This window comes from Ischnura elegans, chromosome 11, assembly GCF_921293095.1.
Source record: "Ischnura elegans chromosome 11, ioIscEleg1.1, whole genome shotgun sequence".
Taxonomy (NCBI): Eukaryota; Metazoa; Arthropoda; class Insecta; order Odonata; family Coenagrionidae; genus Ischnura; species Ischnura elegans.
Genome location: NC_060256.1, coordinates 13,557,581 through 13,575,105, shown reverse-complemented (window position 1 = coordinate 13,575,105; position 17,525 = coordinate 13,557,581). Strand labels below are relative to the sequence as shown.

Here is a 17,525-nt window from a genome sequence, read left to right as displayed (position 1 = left end):
CAATTCCACTTCCCCCTTACTTTGCACAAATTTTCGCGCCTTCCTGCCATGTACGATATATGGCTTAGAGCGGTTACGGCATGCTCTGGCCATTTGTCATCAGTCAAGCGATCCATATTAATATCATCACCCTATTATCCAATTAATTTAAAAGTTTTTTCACAAAAAAACTGAATAAATACGCGTACATTTGAAAAATAAAAGTAATAAAAAATAGCTTTTAGATTAACAAAGAGAAACATATTTTAAGGAATGATCTAAGTGGAATGCAAAGGGAGATACCGTTAGTGGAAGAGCAAATTTTAGGTGAATACTCGCATCAGTGCATTATAAATAAAATCACATAAAAAGGATTGATTTCACGGTTATATTAGCTAACTAGATTCTTCATTACGTTTTAAATAGACCTTTCCATTGAGCATCGATAAAAGTCAATTGGAGTAAAGTTGAAAAAATATGAGAAAATTTTTCTCATAATTCCTTCAATTTTACTCTAATTTTTTTACTCTTTTTTACAAAAACTTCATTAATGTTTAAGCTACTTGTCCTATAAAAAATATTTTTAAGATGATTTCAAGAGCTATAAGATCATGTATGATTAAAATCCTTCTACTCCTTCGATTTTTAAAAGGTAAGGGTGAATGGGCTTGAGGAAAGTTGTGCTCTCAATAAAATGCAAACTTCAATCAGCCATGTCCGTTATTCTTAGCGCATAAGGGAAAAAAAAAAAAAAAACATTTCTTGTCTTCAAAATTTTTCGTCTATATCATAGTTTTTGAGTTATCAATAAATAAGGCAGTTTTGTTAGAATTATGAGAAATACGTTTTCAGCTCTCTTCGTACTTCATTAATATAGGCATTCTAAACCGTTCTAGCCTTATAATCAATCATATTAAGAATTATGAAAAAAACCTAAAATAAGATAATTTTTAAATAAACACGAAAAATTTTATTCTGATGAAAATTCTGCTACTTTAACAGCTTAAACATTATCCCTTTAAAAATCTGAGCGACCCATGCAAGGGCAGAACCAGGATTCTTTCCTTGTCTTTAGACAATTTATATTTTTTAGCATTAACTCGCGATCAATAGTGGATAAATCAGTACAGATTATTTTCATACTTGCATGGCATGATTCCTGTCGCCTTACGCGTCAAACCATCTCGAATCCCTACCTTCTATTTTATTTCACTATGGTTATAACTTATGATACGTGAATTTATGTGCAAAAGAAAAGCTTTTCAAGTACCCTCTACATGAATCCCTATTAATTATTACACAAAACAAAGCAAACGTAATGATAAAGGGACCGTATTGAATATCTTGTCTATTTTTTAAGCGTCTGGGGAGAGCATGTGCCCCCGACACCCCTCCCCCTAAATCCGCATATGAACACATTTTTTGATCCTTCAATTTTACTCCTAATAGACTCAATCTTGAATAGCTAAAAAGTACTAGCATACATAGCAAAGTGTATAGCAAAGAAAACTTCATACTGGGTACATTTTTTGCTTAAAATTCGGCCCTCTGTCGATATCCGGAGTTATATCGAGAAAACATTCCACCCCCGAGAAGGGGTAGCAACCATCGAAGGGTGGAAGCGTCTTTCGCAATTAAAGAGAGCTCAGAAGGAATTTTTTTCAAAAGTCGCAAAATTATGTAAATTAAAATTCATAAAAACAAATCAAATCGTAAAGAACAGTAAATATCGTAAGCAATCTACCAATACCTTCTTCACAAGGGTGAGGGGAGGATCACGTACCATATCTTCATGAATATTAAAACAATCTTACTCGATTCGATCAAATCGTCTTATTGGCCTCATGTCCATAAGCACATGCGAGTTTTTATAAATATATCTATATACAGAAAAACATTATATATATATATATATATATACACAGGATGAAGTAAAATTGTGTCATCAAATTTTAATCCTAGATAGCTGATGTCAGTAAAAATTACTAATTATCATTTTGATCAAAAACGCACTATTTTTAAACTACAGAAACTTTGAGCCAAGCGTCTCCATTAGCCGCGAGTTTTGCATGCTGCGTAATGCTCTGGACGACTCATGACTTCGAATGCTATGTCTGCCGTAGATTGCGATGCATCCAAGTAATTTGGCAACAAAGCAAACTCGCTGCCAGTAGGAGCGCTTGGCTCAAAGTTACTGCAGTCATTGGTATTGGTATGTTCTGGCATGGCATCAGCTATCCAGGGTCAAAAATTCGTGACAAAATTTTTCTCCACCCTGTATGGGTATTTTTTCCGGTGCACGTCGGTGATTGGCCTATTCCGACATTACCTTTTGTTTGAAAGACATTAATTTCTATTGAAATATTTTTCCATTAAATGAGACATTCAAAAAGAAGATGAGATGTCTGGATTTCAATGAAATGAACGAGCGAGCACCCTGATCGGTTGGTCGTATTCACTTTGACGTGAGATTAAAGACTCCGAAAAACTGATAGCGTCACTCAACCGCACTGCTGTCGCGGCAAGACGGCAACGTCGTTCGTCTCTGTACCAACAGATGTCGCACGCGAAGAGAAAGGCTGTAGGTTCCAGATTACAGCAATAAATGTTGTCTAAAGTAAGGAATATAATCTTATCTCTAAAATGTCCACGTGAGATATCTTCATGAATATTGCGCTTATCTTACTCAATTCGTTCAAAATTTGTCGCGCATCAAGGTCATTAAACACTCAGATGGATGCGTTTTTTGCATAATAAGGATAAGAGAAAACCACATAAATTCATAAAGATCTCTTTTATTTCCTGATCCAAAAATTTAAAAAAAATCAAATGGAAAGCTAAAGGATGAGGAGAGGCAAATGGAATAAAAATAATACTCCTGACACATTAACTAAAACAATCACCGTAAAGCAAAAAAATCGAAAATTGATGACAGGAAGACACCCAGAAGTATATATTTATAAATTAAGATGTCTGTACTGGAATATCTTGCTTTTATTTTATTTGTACCTTCTCTGACGTCAAATCTCTGACGTCATCCGACTTTGAGCCCGTATACGGAAATGCACAAAAACTCCCCATTATAACTAACTACTTACAGTGATTTCGATGGAAAAATTGGACATACGAGCCAAACCCAGCCGGCAAGGCTATTGCCATGGCCTTTTCGGATGCACACCGAAAATAATCTACATCTTTTACTTGGTAAAGGGAAAAACGATAACAATATAGCATTATGCATATTTATTGAACAGATTGAGCGCAGAAAACAAGGAAAAACGTCCTCAAAGAGAGGGAAAAATATCCTCATTCATCAAGGCAATGTTCATATGCACACAGGAGCAATTGCGATGGCCAATATTGTGGGAATACAGTTCCAATTATTACAAAATGCACTGAATTCACCATATTTAGCCCCTAGCGCCTTTTTCGAATTTTCCCAACTTGCAGAAATGGATTTGCGGATAAATATTCACGTCTCACGACGAGCCAATTTCCCCAAAACATGCGTATTTAGAGGAGCTTCTGAAATTCTATTTTTTTGGGCAGCTTAAAACTTTGAAAAAATACTTGGAAAAATGTGCGTATAAATCAGAAAGGAGAATATTTTTACAAATAAAATTGGCCTAAAATAGTTTGTTTTCCTACCTTTTTCTAAAGACTTACTGAAAGATTTTTGTTTTGGAATAAAACGGCGTAATTTTTTGGATTTAATGTGGTATATTAACATTCTGCACTTGGAGGAGCTTCCGAAATTATATTTTTTGGGCAGCTTAAAACGTTTGAAAAAAATACTTGGAAAAATGTGTACTTCTGAAAGGAGAATATTTTCACAAATAACATTGGCCCAAAATAGTTTGTTTACCTATCTTTTTCTAAAGACTTATTGAAAGATCATTGTTTTGGAATGAAACGGCGGTAATGTTCTGGATTTAATGTGGTATATTAACATTCTGTTCACGACTTCTTCTTGTACTTTCCCCTGCACCGATTCCCGTTTGGTACCGCTTTTCCTAACTAGTCGCCTCCAAGTCACTCCATCCAGGGCACCCCTTCCAATCAATCCCTCAAATCATTCTTCAAGTAGTTCCTCAATCTTCTCTTTGGTATTCCCCTCGTTCTCTTCCTTCTGCCGGCAAATGTTTCGATTTCTTTTCCCCTCATACTCCTCATCCCTTCTTAAAATGTGACCGAACCATTGAATCCTTCCCTCTTGTCCCCTTCCTTAAGATCTCAACCATTCCTGCCATATCCCTAATTGTCTTATTCCTAATCCTATCTCTTCTTGTTTTTAACCACCACCTTAGCATTCTCATATCTGCCACGTCCGTCATCTTGTCGTGGGATTTCTTAGCAGGCCAAGTTTCACTGCCATATGACATTTCTCAAGTACAAATTAGGTGTTGGCAATTGCGGATCCAGGATTTTTTCTGGGGGGTGGACACAAGGGTCTAACAGGCAAATGGTCTTTTTATATTTGAGATTATAAACAGCATACAATAATTACTCTATCCAATATTCACTTTATTAAAATATGATAGTTTTCAATATTACATTAAAGGATTGAGGTTCCGAAATACACAAAACAAAACGAAGGTAATGCAACCGTTTTAAAACCCTTGTCTATTTTTAAGCGTCTGGGGGGACACGTGCCTAATCCTATCTCTTCTTGTGTGAAGAGTTCTCGGGATCGCCACTGGGTCAGGAACTGCATTACTGCCGACGTTTCGATGCCCGACTCGTGCATCATCTTCAGGGCTAAGAGTATCGAGGGAGAATTTTCCTTGCTTATACACAGTCACTCCGGCGGTCAGGTGAATGCTGATTGGCTGTCGTCAGAGGAGTGCTCTGATTGGCTAGCGTGTAGGTGATGATTTCGTCTAGCTTATTTGATGTTTTTGAGCACGGTTTTCCAACAATTGCTCGGCGCATAGCCGGAATCTCTATTGACTGTGTTATCGGCGAGTCTAATTTCAATGGACTTCATAATAAGTAGAAACGTCTCCCTTCGAAACGTCAGCAGGAATGCAGTTCTTGACCCGGTGGCGATCCCGAGAAATCTTCACGCAGTCTATTCGCCGGGAAAGAACTAAATCTTTCCATTTATTCTATTTTTTCCCATCATCCATCTCAGTATTCCCATACCATCATCCATCTCTGCCACACCCATCATTGCGTCCTTATTATTGAATTCTCATTTCTATTGCACCACTTATTCTTCGGCAGGTGCGACTGTGGGGGCAGCAGTTGACGACCTGAACCTCTTCAAGACTGAGCCAAACACTTCCTTCAGCTGCGCATACGTGCCGCCGGTCAAGATGCCCACGACGTCACAGTACGTTGGTCCAGTGACGCTTACTTTCTCCAAGGTGCACTTCCAGGCCTACAACTCACAGTTCATGAAAGGTTTGTATAAACACCATAAACGATAACGGAGGGAGAGCAGCACTTTGAATGAAATATTACACAATGCAGCAACTTGTAAGGTCAAAAAAACCTTTTTCTCAAAAGCGTAGATCTTCTCTATGTATATCGACTTCATGAATACGGAAATTATGAAAAAACATCATATCACCCATAGTGTTGGCACCATGATGTTTGAATTGCACTCCTTTGCCTGGCATTGGATGGAGAGAACTTTTCAACTGTGTTTCATATTATTTGTCTAATGTTGAAGGAGATCAGGGAGTGAGGAGTGCAGATTGTTGCAGAAGCTCATGTGCCTCTGTTGAGTCAACTTGTAACATATAATTTGCATTTGCAATGCAGTCCACAAATTTTCTTTGAAGTTGATTTTTTTTCAGTTTTTTCCTACTTCTTTGGAGCAAAAGCATGTAGTTTATAGGCAGAAGGGATTATCGGGTTCTACACTAGGTCTTCTGAAGAGATCTTCTAAAGATCATATGCAAGATACTTTGAGGATGAAGATCAATTCGATCTTCGAAACTTCGGGAGGGTTGCAGCCTATTACGCGGCGGGGAACCCGATAGTGCTTTATGCACTTGGACGGCCGAGAAAGTCAAAGATCTTACACATAGTTTTTACACAAATGGCACACACAATTGTGCAGTTAATGACGATCCTACATATAACGAGCCATTTTTATATTATGTTGCCAATATTATATTGCTATCTCAAAATAGCTGAGATTGCGCAATCGGAAAGTTTATACGCGCTCAAAGCTTAAATATGTTTTGCTCATCAATTGAGCTCAAATATTAATTGTTTCCAACGCACACATTTTCGTATGCCTTAATTATTAAATGTCCTTAAAAATCCAGAGTAATGCATAAAATGTTGAAAATATGTATAACCAAGTAAAACCGTTTTCATGGTAACTGCAAAGTGAATCCAAAATAATGTGTGCGTTGTCATAGCTGAGTAACTAAGCAGTTGCGACCCCACATTTATGAACAAAAAATGCTTAAAATTGTTTCCCCTACCACCTCCTTGCATTATTGCAGATTGCTCCTGAAACACCCCATATAATTCTCGAATTCAGGATGCAGATACACGTTGAAAAGAGTATTGTCATGCTAAAAATATTGTTAAAGTATTGTTTTTGTCTATACCTGTCAGGCATTACATCTAGCCAGGTACTGTAAAAATAAAATCTAAATAATCAAAATAAGTAGACCAAAGACTCAATGCTCAATTGCAGTGGTTACAGCAAAAGGGTAGCATATTCAAAAATTCAATAAATATATAATTTTTAGAAAACCTGATGATATAACTAATTTGAAACGATTTTCAACTCAATCCTTTCATTTTGTAATTTAATGTTTCTTTCGATAGCAGAATAATTTAAAGGACATAAATATGGAATATCATCTTAGCTCCTAAATTCAATGGTTTCGAAGTTTTCAGTTCAAGCAAGTCCTTGGATTTAAGTATAAGGTTTGCTTTTGTTTGTGGAAAATGCATGGAAAATTTCAAGATAAGAACAGAGGCTTCCATGATAAGGAGGGAGTTTTAACCCAATTACCAAATTTTCAACGCTCCTTACTTGATGTTTATACACATACTTTGTTTCTCTTTCTTTTCAGCGTCCACGTGTCCGACCAACGAGGTACACGTGGCCACAATTTTGATTGGAACAGTCGTGGGAGCTGTGGTCATCTTTGCTGCTATTTTTGGCGTCTTCTTCTGGAAGTTAAGGACTAGGAGAACTCCAAATGTGTACGACCTCAGCTCCGCAACGGCTTAGCTGAGTGTCCAAGAACTTGAGATGTCAAATGAGGTGCTTGCAGGATGGTTATTATGTAATAATAATAATAGGATCCATCAATGATGCATCAATGGGGATTTTTTTGAGAGTCGATCAAGAAATTGGAAACCTTTAGAAAATAATTTTCAATATATTCACAGTGAAATCGCGTTCTTTTTCATAGGCGGCCAAAATCTGGCTTGCCTCATGCCATTTGTTTTTTATCATTATAATTATCATATTCATACATACATAATTGATTATTCACACGCCATAAATCTATTTTATCCAATGTTGTACAAAAATATTTTGAAGTCCTTTATCGAAACACTAATTTCGATACCTATCCTCTATCGGACCAAGAAGTATTTTAAACTAAGTGAAGCGGGAGACAAAATTCAAGAACCCATTACTTCCATACGCTAGTTACAGATGTGGTAAAATGAAGGGGAAGAACTATGAATTTTTTTACCATTCAAGAAATGAACTTTCTTGAATGGTAAAAAAATTATTAATAATATTCATTTATAACTTTGTGTATCAATTTTGCCACAGCTAAGGGTAATATATTTTTATACCATGTGAGTAGATAGGTTTAGGAACTCAAAACCCCCGAAATTTTGAAGTGATAGCCATAGGTGAAAGCCATCCAAATTTACCCGACGAAATACATTCCACCTTCCAAAACATTGCCCGCCACCGACCTCGGGTGACTCAAACACTGGGGTGAATTCAAAATCTTAATCTCGGCCTTAACTGCACACAAAACGACGGCATCCATGATGCATCACTATAGAAATGTATTAGAGTCTATCAAGAAACTGTAAAAATTTTGAAAATCATTTTGAATATATTTGAATAGGGGAGTGATTTACATTTTTAACCGCGGTCAAAATCTGGTTTAATTCATGCCATTTGTTTTTTTTAACATCATACTTTTCACACTCATATTTAAATGCTTACTTCTTCACACGCCATAAATCTATATGGATATTTATACCTAACTGATTTACAAAATACCACGAGTCCCCACCGATGCCTAACGTGATGCAGGTATGCAAGGCCTTATAGTGATGAAATGTGCGTGAAAAAGTAAAACAGATTTTATGAAAGCATTCCCGTGAACACGAAGGAGAACAACGATTGTAATTTATAGTAAATCAATAATTACGTATGAGAGGGAAATTAGCAACCGCCACTCAACATGTTGAAATGATGTGTCAATAAAGAATGTGATATGTACCTCCACAGCTTAAAAAGTATTTTAAGCCAACGGAAGAGGGAAACTAAATTCAATTACTAATTTTTTTCAAACGCTTGTTACAGATGTAGTTAGTATGAAGGAGGAGGAATGTGCTTTCTTGAATTGTACATAATTTATTGATAATATTTATTTGTAACTTTATGCACAAATTTTGTAAACAGATAAAGATAATATATTTTTATAATATGTCTGTACAAATCATATGACTTGATCGATTTTATTCATTTCCTTTATACCTTTTTGTGCAGCTCAAATGGTAGCGGAAAGACGGAACCTCGTAATATTGATTCATTTACTCTAAAAATACTATTCCCAGGATTAGCGCCCAACAATGTGATTAGTTAATATTATGAAATTATTTCCTTTAATTAACTTATTAAATTCCGAAATAGCCAATGCTCGCAAGAGGAATACGGGAACGATTGTGCCCTTAGGCAGTTCCTATTTCCAATACGTCGGCTATGTTCGCAGATTTGCCGACGGATGTAAATTCCATTCAGGGTGAGACATGGGCGAAGCATACTTCGGAGAATATAGGAAAGAATTCGCATTTCGTATAGTCTTTTACGCGTTGTCGTGATGTTAAGGGTATGATTAATGTTCTCAGTAGAGGGGGAATATATTTTTTAAATTCCCCGTTCTATGAGAGTATTACGAGGACAAAATTTGGAAGACGGACATCTTCAAGTAGTTCCTGAGCTTGCCGCATTCAGACGCCAATGAGCTATGCGTTAATTTTTTCCGCCGCTGTACATCGAGGTTACGAAGAAGTCACTCAACTCTAAACAGCATAATACTGCCACCTCCTCCCCGACACTTTGATCGAGTAATTACCATCTTTTGAAATACTACATTGGGAACGAACCCTATTCGGATTACTTGATTGTTCGGATTTACGTAACAATAAAATACCGGTTTGAAACGGAAGAACGAATCACAAGCGTAAGCAGTGGATAGGACCGCGTATCTGGACAAGACCTTATTCGCCCTACCCCTTCTTCGACGCACCACACTGCTGACTCAATGGCGCGCCTGGTACCTTCAACACACGTCATTCCACATTACTGTAATTTACTTTAAATACAGTATTGCATATTTTATTAAAGTTTATACCTCGTACTACATTTGAAACTTTGTAAATTAAGGAATTATTATACAGTGTTGAAGACCTAAATATCAAAGAAAAAGAACAGTACTGCAAATAACAAAATTCTAATGTAAAACGATTTTAATTTTTTCCTGGTGAATACTATTGATGAATTCTTGATGATTTATTCTATAAAAGACCAATTTCAATTCGTGAAATTGGACTTTCAAAGGGTAATTCTAATGTTCTTTGAAAAAAATTTCGTCTCGGAGCTATTCGGCTTAAGCGGATGATCGGATTAAACTTGCTCGTATCGGCGGGACTTAACTGCATATTCAATTTTATTAAACTTATTACTGCATTAAGTACTACACCAACCACATGCACATATTTTTTAGGAAAAATCAGGAAGGACGGAATAGTGAAATCCATGTTCGAAACATAATCTTCGCCCCAGCGCCACTGAGACAGTTTCGTGAAGCTTGCATTAACTAATAGCATTTCATTTATTACCAAACAGTAGCGTAGTCCGGAGGTTTACTGGAGATTTCGGGGCCCTTCCGGGGTGTATGGAAAACATCCCGGGGCAAAGGGGGTCTCAGGGTTTTTGATAATAAAAACATGCATTTTAGGACTCCAAAAAGCAATTTGTACCAATATTTATTAAAATTAAGTACATAAATTGGATGTAGTAAACTACGCCACTGTATACAAAACGGCAGAGCCTGCATTAGTGTTGCAAATAGAGCGCAGTCTAATGACAAAGGAGCCCATGCTGCAAATCCCGAGGAAGTCTTTCCCTATACAACAGCTAAGGGAAAAAACAAACATTTTCTCTATCAGGAAAATCCAAATCAATAGGTGCACTGCAAGCCACTGCATTGAGTGACGAGGGTTGCTACGATACCAGCTTTTAATAAAGCCACCATGATAAGTACGAAACGGCGTTTGTTTATCAAAGCTAAAGGTTATCTTCAGCTATATCAGTAGTGTGTGCATTGGCGAGTGTGGCACTGAAAAATCCCCAATTCATTCCACAACGATAATGGCGAGACGAGGCATGAGAAAGAAATCTATTTAAGATGCGATACTGCGGCCAAATTATAAAAAATAAAATACTTTACTCACACAGTGGTTAACCACAGGGCGGTTCAGGGTAGGTGAGGGTAGAGCTCACCCCACACTAAGCCACCGGGCAGTGAACTTCAAAGGTTCAGGGTAAAGGAGCCACTTAACACTTGGAGGGTTTCGATTAGGGCGTCCGAAGCACTGGCGCAGCGAGGGGAGGATTTTGGGGGATAAACCCCCCCGCCAGAGCTCAGAGAATTGTTTAAGTTTAATCCATTTTACCTAATTGGATTGATATTACTAATACAATAGTACAAGGGTTAATACAATATCCCTCAGAAAGCCGTAAAACTCACCACTTACAACCATTTATCTTTAAAATCCCGCAATTTATTAATCTCGCACCTATCGCTTATCCTGGTGGGTATACCATATCCTCACACACCCCGGTATTAGTTGCACCTAAACCACCCCCACCAAGCCTTAATTCCTAGCTGCGCCCCTGGTCCGAAGGACTCAGCTGGGGCTCCTCGCTCCGTGGACAAGCGCTCTACCCAGCAGAGGTTTTGGCTAGGCTAAAGCGCACTCCCAATATTCACATATGAATCGCATAATTTTACAAACATTCTCAGTTTGCTTTCCTGGAGGTGATATACCATGTATAGTGCGGCGTTACGCGGTTAAATCTTCGAGATTGTGAACGTAAGCCCCAGACACAGGGAACTCCGATCGTCTGTCACTAGCTGGTTGAGGGAAAGACTCCACAAACAAGAATAATCATCACTCAAAGAAACAATTGTCACAAAATTACGAGTCATTTTCAATCAATATCTATTAGAAGTAGAAATATTCAAAATCAGAATTATCACAGAAAACAACGATGATAACTAATGATCTCATAGGAATCATTACTAAAAACTAAGTACAAGCTGTATGATTTTGCATAAATCACCCATCTCAGCCGAGCCATCTATGCACCGCCAGCGCCAAAGCAAGATATAGCTAGCGATCTCCGAATCGTGTCAGGGTGGAGGGGAGGGAATTTGCAAAGGTGTGGAGGGGTAATAGGGCGATGTTCAAGTTAGCTGCATCGGTGTAAATCTGCCGGTAGGCGCCCGTGTTGACTGGCACCACTGCAATACGTCCGTCATCCAAGCCGGGGTTGGGGGAGAACCGCGTACCGCCGGGTTTTCTCTCCTCTATCTCCTGGGTTGGAGACATAACCAAGTGGGGTGATAGCTAGTAGAGGCAAGTCATTGGAATTCAAGGAGGGGAAAGACATAGTAGTTCTCACTCCAAACTGCATTGATCTTGAGCTAACTTTACTTTTGTTGTAATGACACATAATTAAGTGACATGAAGGGTGCAAGAAATTTTTATTTAAATTGATAATACGCATATATAAGAAAATGCCTTACAGTGATTTAAAAAAGTTAAAATTGTGGTTTTGCAATTTTAGGCATTGTGGGCGGCCCCTCAAGGTGGGCCCCTCGCGCCCACCATATGTATCCGCCACTGGAATAGGGATGGGATGGGAGAATCTCAACGTCGTTGTTAAGGCGAAGCGTGAAACCAACTTTGCCGTTCCTACAGAAATGGAAGAATCTTCTATATTATTTCTACTGTATAGATACCTTTTTCTCAACTTATACGCAACCAAACTCTACAAATGATGTACCAAAATGCACAGAATTTATCAGAGAACATTCGACGGCATATCTTACTTCCTAAATATTGCTATTGTTTCCTAAAATTGGTTTTTAAATAATTTAAACAAAAAGCAAAAAAAAACAAAAACCGGTAAATATTCCTGACGTTAACTGCGCACAAACTGATACAATTTTTCATTTGCAACAATATCTCGCATTCTTTAAATAACTTTCATCAAAATGCGGCTGATTCCACATTCAAGTCTCCTGTTGATACGTAAGAATGAGTCATCAATTGCGTTTAACAGAGGATAGTGTAATTACTTCCAATGTTGTGTTTAAAGAGGTCCTCTGACCTCAATTTGTACATGAACATTCCAATTAAATTTTGTGCATAAGACCCTGCCTTTTTTTTCTACATTTTAAAATTAGAAACGCGCCTATCCCTCTGTGGACCTGCATTGAAAAGAGCGGGGGAAGCCCGCTGGGAACGAGCGCAACACGCTCGTATTATATAATTCAAGATATTCCACAGATTTTTTTCTGTGTACGGACGGAGTTTGACAGTGAGAACATGAGCAAACATTTCACGTTTAGACAAATTTAGACGCGACTTTAGACAAGTGATTCTCGATCATTCCTCGACACTGCGGGCACTATCAAACCCTATTGTTGCAAGATCCTGTGAAGTGGTCGCACGGTGAAAGATAAGGTCAACCTTTAAGGTTAATAATTGACAAATTTAATTTTAAATTTGTCAATTATCATTTTAAATTTAAATTTGTCAATTATCTTTGTCAAACCTCTCCAAGGGCTACCACCTTATCGTGGTGGAGAGGTTTGAGTGCCCCAACGACCCGGAGAGCTATGCTGGCGGGAGCGTATGCTCCTGGTAGGGCCACCCAAGCCAGACAGGTCGAAGGGTAGGGGACTGACTAAGTGTAGCCCACTGGTCCTCCAGGTTGGTGGTTGTTCGACAGGCCGGTAACCTGCCCATGTAAAACCTTCTTTAACTCATAAGCTTCACAGAGAGCCTCGGAATAGGTTAGGATTCAACAGACGACGACTAGGCAAAAGTAAGGACATGAATACGGGATTAACGGATATATTAAACATAGCCACATGGAATGTACAAGGCTTAGGCAATCACGAGTTAGAACTTAACAACACCCTTAAAGGATACAAAGTGAATATGGCGGTCATCACTGAAACAAAGAAGAAACTCAAAGGGACGAAAGACTTGGAAGATTACGTAATGATATACAGTGGAGTTGATCAGGATAAAAGAGCATGTTGTGGAGTGAGTGTTTTAATAGACAAAAAATGGAAAAATAATATCAGGGAATACACTTTCATAAACGAAAGAATAATAACTGTGCGACTCAAATTTGATAGGGGTTATTTAACAATACTTGGAACATATGCACCTGAAGATGGGAAAAAGGAAGAAACGGAGATTTTCTATGAGCAACTGCAAAAAGAAATAGGGAAGTTAAATAACAGGGACTACTTAATAATAGCTGGTGATCTTAATACTAGAATTGGGAAAGAGCCAATTCCACAATTGATTGGAATACATGGACAAGACCATCTGAACCAAAATGGAAGTAAATTAAGAGAAGTTATAACTTTCAACGAATTAAAAGTAACAAACACATTTTTCAAGAAAAAAGATATCAATAAATTCACCTGGTCAGCCAGGGGTCACCGATTCCTAATTGATTACATAATTGTAAACCGAAAATTAGCCTCAAGGATAACAGATACACATGTATATAGAGGAGCAAATATATGCACCGATCATTTCCTTGTTAAGGCAAAAATACAACTATGGGCAAGGTGGAAAAAGCAAAATACGGAAAAGAAACTATGTCAAGTAAAGAAAATCTTCAAAACATACCTTTTGAAAGAGAGTAGTATTCGAAAACTGTACCAACACAGGATTACACAACTGCTCGAACAGATGAAACCAGAACATGACATCAATAAGGAATGGGAAAATCTTACGAAAGTTATTTTACAAATAGCTAATGAAGTTTTGGGCACCAGAAATAAAAAGAAACGGAAAAGAGGTTTAAAAATCTGGAACGAAGAGATAGCACAGGCCATCGAAAATAAAAACAAAGCATACAGAGAATACATACAGAGTAAACAGAGGAAACGAAAGAAAAATATCACAGGGTCAGAAACCGCACGAAAGCAATAATAAGGAATGCACATATGATTTCATGGGATAGATTTATAAGTGGAGTAGAGGATGATATTCATGGTAGGCAAGAAATAGCATATAAACTGATGAAACAGCTCTATAAAGCAGAGAAAGATACTGCTCAACTAAATGTTATACCGAAGGAAGAATGGATAGAACACTATAGGAGATTATGGTATGATCCAACATTAGATGATACGATCCAGAGGAAACAATAGGAGTAGACCCTATTGACTTGAAAGAACTAGAGTATGCTCTGAATAAGACAAAAAATAGGAAAGCTGCTGGCATAGATGGAATTGAATCAGAGCTGATAAAATATGGAGGTACATCCCTACAAATAAGAATCCTCCATCTATAAAACATGTGTTGGAAAAAGCTTGAAATCCCAATGGATTGGAATGTGGCTAATGTTGTTTCATTGTTTAAAAAAGGAAAAAGAAATAATCCAGAGAATTACAGAGGTATAAGTCTACTAAATACTGCATATAAAATTTACAGTAGAATAATAAATACTAAACTACAAGCTATCTCTGATACCATTTTATTAGAAGAACAGACTGGATTTAGGAAGGGAAGATCTTGCATTGACGATGTTTTTACTTTAAAACAAATCATTGAAAAACGAAGAGAGTTCAATCTAGAAACGCATCTGGCATTCATAGATTTTGAAAAGGCATTCGATCGTGTAAATAGAGAAATGTTATGGTCAGTTATGCAGAAAAGAGGGTTTCCTAGACATCTGATAAAAGCTTCCCAGAGTCTATACAGAGACACAAGAATTGTAATTGACACAGGGAAACAGATCACCCAAGAAATTATCATTAACCGAGGAGTTAGACAGGGTTGCAGCCTATCCCCAACCTTGTTTAATCTATATATAGATGACGTTCTGAGAATGTGGAAAGAGAATAATGTATCACCAGGCATAGAAATAGGAGCATCTCAATACTTAAATACAATGCTGTTTGCTGACGATCAGGTTATAATACAAGATAAAGAGGACAAACTCCAGATAGCAGTACACAGACTACACCAGTTGAGCAAGCTATACAACCTGAGAATTTCAAAAACCAAAACAAAGACTATGGCATTTTTAGGAAGCAACCCGATACGAACAAAAATTGTTATTGAGGATCAAGTCCTGGAGCAAGTGTCGCACTTCCAGTACTTAGGATGCGATATAACATTTGACGAGGAAAAAGATATTATGAATAAGGTTAACACTTTTCAGAGAATATGTGGCACTATTAGAAGAACTCTAAAGAACAAAACAAGAAAAGAAACGCAAATAAAATTTTACAAAGTGATGGCAGTCCCTACTGTACTCTACGGATCAGAATGTTGGGTACCAAAAAAGAAGGAATTAAGGCAGATATAATCGTCTGAAATTAAATTTTTAAGATCACTGAAAGGCTGCACAATATTGGATAAAATAAGAAACACTCAAATGAACTGGGTGTCCAAGCAGTCACTGACAAACTTAAAGACTACAAACATAGGTGGAAGGAACATTTACTTCGAATGCCAAATGAAAAAATTCCAAAACAAGCAATGGATATATCAACCATTTGGCAAGAGAAGTATAGGAAGACCAAGGAAAAGATGGTAATGTGGAGCCGGAACAGGCTTAGTAGCCTAATCCTGGAAGGAAGAAGAAGATCTTTGTCAAAATTAATTTTAAAATTTAATGTTAAAAATTGAAAAATGTCCTTCTTACAAGGGTATTTCTCTTATTAAAGACTTGATTCTAAAGACAGCGCATTTTAATAATGAACGTGAAAGACAGCAGTGACGTAAAGTCGGGAATTTTGTTCAAGCGCGCAAATATTGTGGTTTGGATGATTTACAAGTTGCAATAAACATTCTATACAATTCAAACCGCAGACAAGACAGTTATTGGTTTTCTTTCAGGTCTGTACGGCAGACTTTGCGGTTATTAGTTATAAAATCACCTATTGGCGATAAAGTTATTATTCCCATAGATTGCCTTGTCTGCGATTTGCATTAGTTAAAATTGTTTGCTGTAACTTAAGCATCACCTCAAAAAAATATTCCCTTAGTCGTGAAAATGTCCGTGCTACTGAGTCGCAATTAGTCACTGCTGTTTTTCACGGTCATTATTAGAACAACACGAACTATCTCCAGAATAAAGTCTCTGATAAGAGAAATGGCCTTTTCAGCAGCAAAATTTCTAATATTGAGATATAGTATCCTCCTTCTAAACCTCTTGATTAAATCCGTTAAAAATATCGCGTGTAGGTAGTCAGTTTGAGTGATTAAAATCATTATTTGCCGAGTTTAATGCTAAGGGCTATATAGAAAGAATCACATGAGGGCACAACACCTACATCTCATAGATTGTTCAACAAGATGGAATTTCATGATATTGTAGCGGAGGAAACATCGAGAGCTTTGGCAACGGTGGTTATCGACGGGGAGAGGAGAATCAACAAGGAGGGGATTCAGTAAATGGTGTGTTTGGCGAGACTACAATGTAATTGCGTATTTACATTTATTTCATAAATTTTTAAAGTGCTTCCGGAAATATGAATAGTTTTTAGTGTCTCCCACGCACGTAACAATATCAATAACCTCATTGGTTTACTTTACCTTTCATTGCGAGATCACTTCACAGGATTTGCAGTAGAAGGCTCGGATGGTGCCCGTAATGTCGAGGTATGTTCGTAGATCACTTGTAAAAAGTATCTACTGGAGGAAAAAAATGTTTTCTCATGTGATCAGTGTCACCCTCCATCGCCTCCTCCACACAATTCGCCTACTCTACTCTGCGCATCTAAAGGGCCTTTCACGCACCTTTCACGAGGACTATACGAATTTGTTCCCACAAAATACCAAAATCGGAATAAATATACTGTAATAATTAAAATAATATTTGTTGCTCCTTAAAAATTTTAAATAGCATAGATACAAAATCAGACCAGATCACCTTTAGAAAACAAATGTAATACTATGTTTATTATTGAATAACAAATATGTCTTCTATATGAACTTTTGATGGATAAGTAAAATACAATAAAGATACAGCAAAGAAAAACAAC

At 37.3% G+C, this 17,525-nt stretch overlaps 1 protein-coding gene across 1 annotated transcript in view; it reads left to right on the top strand.

Moving 5' to 3' along the window:
- The window catches only part of LOC124168418 (mucin-2-like), a 65,014-nt gene extending 56,363 nt beyond the window's left edge, over window positions 1–8,651 (top strand). The window contains exons 4-5 of the mRNA XM_046546639.1: window positions 5,206–5,385; window positions 7,026–8,651. Coding sequence (XP_046402595.1) covers window positions 5,206–5,385; window positions 7,026–7,186 — 341 coding nt within the window. The 3' untranslated portion in view covers window positions 7,187–8,651. The remainder of the gene's footprint in view (window positions 1–5,205; window positions 5,386–7,025) is intronic.
- The last annotated feature ends 8,874 nt before the right edge of the window (window positions 8,652–17,525 follow it).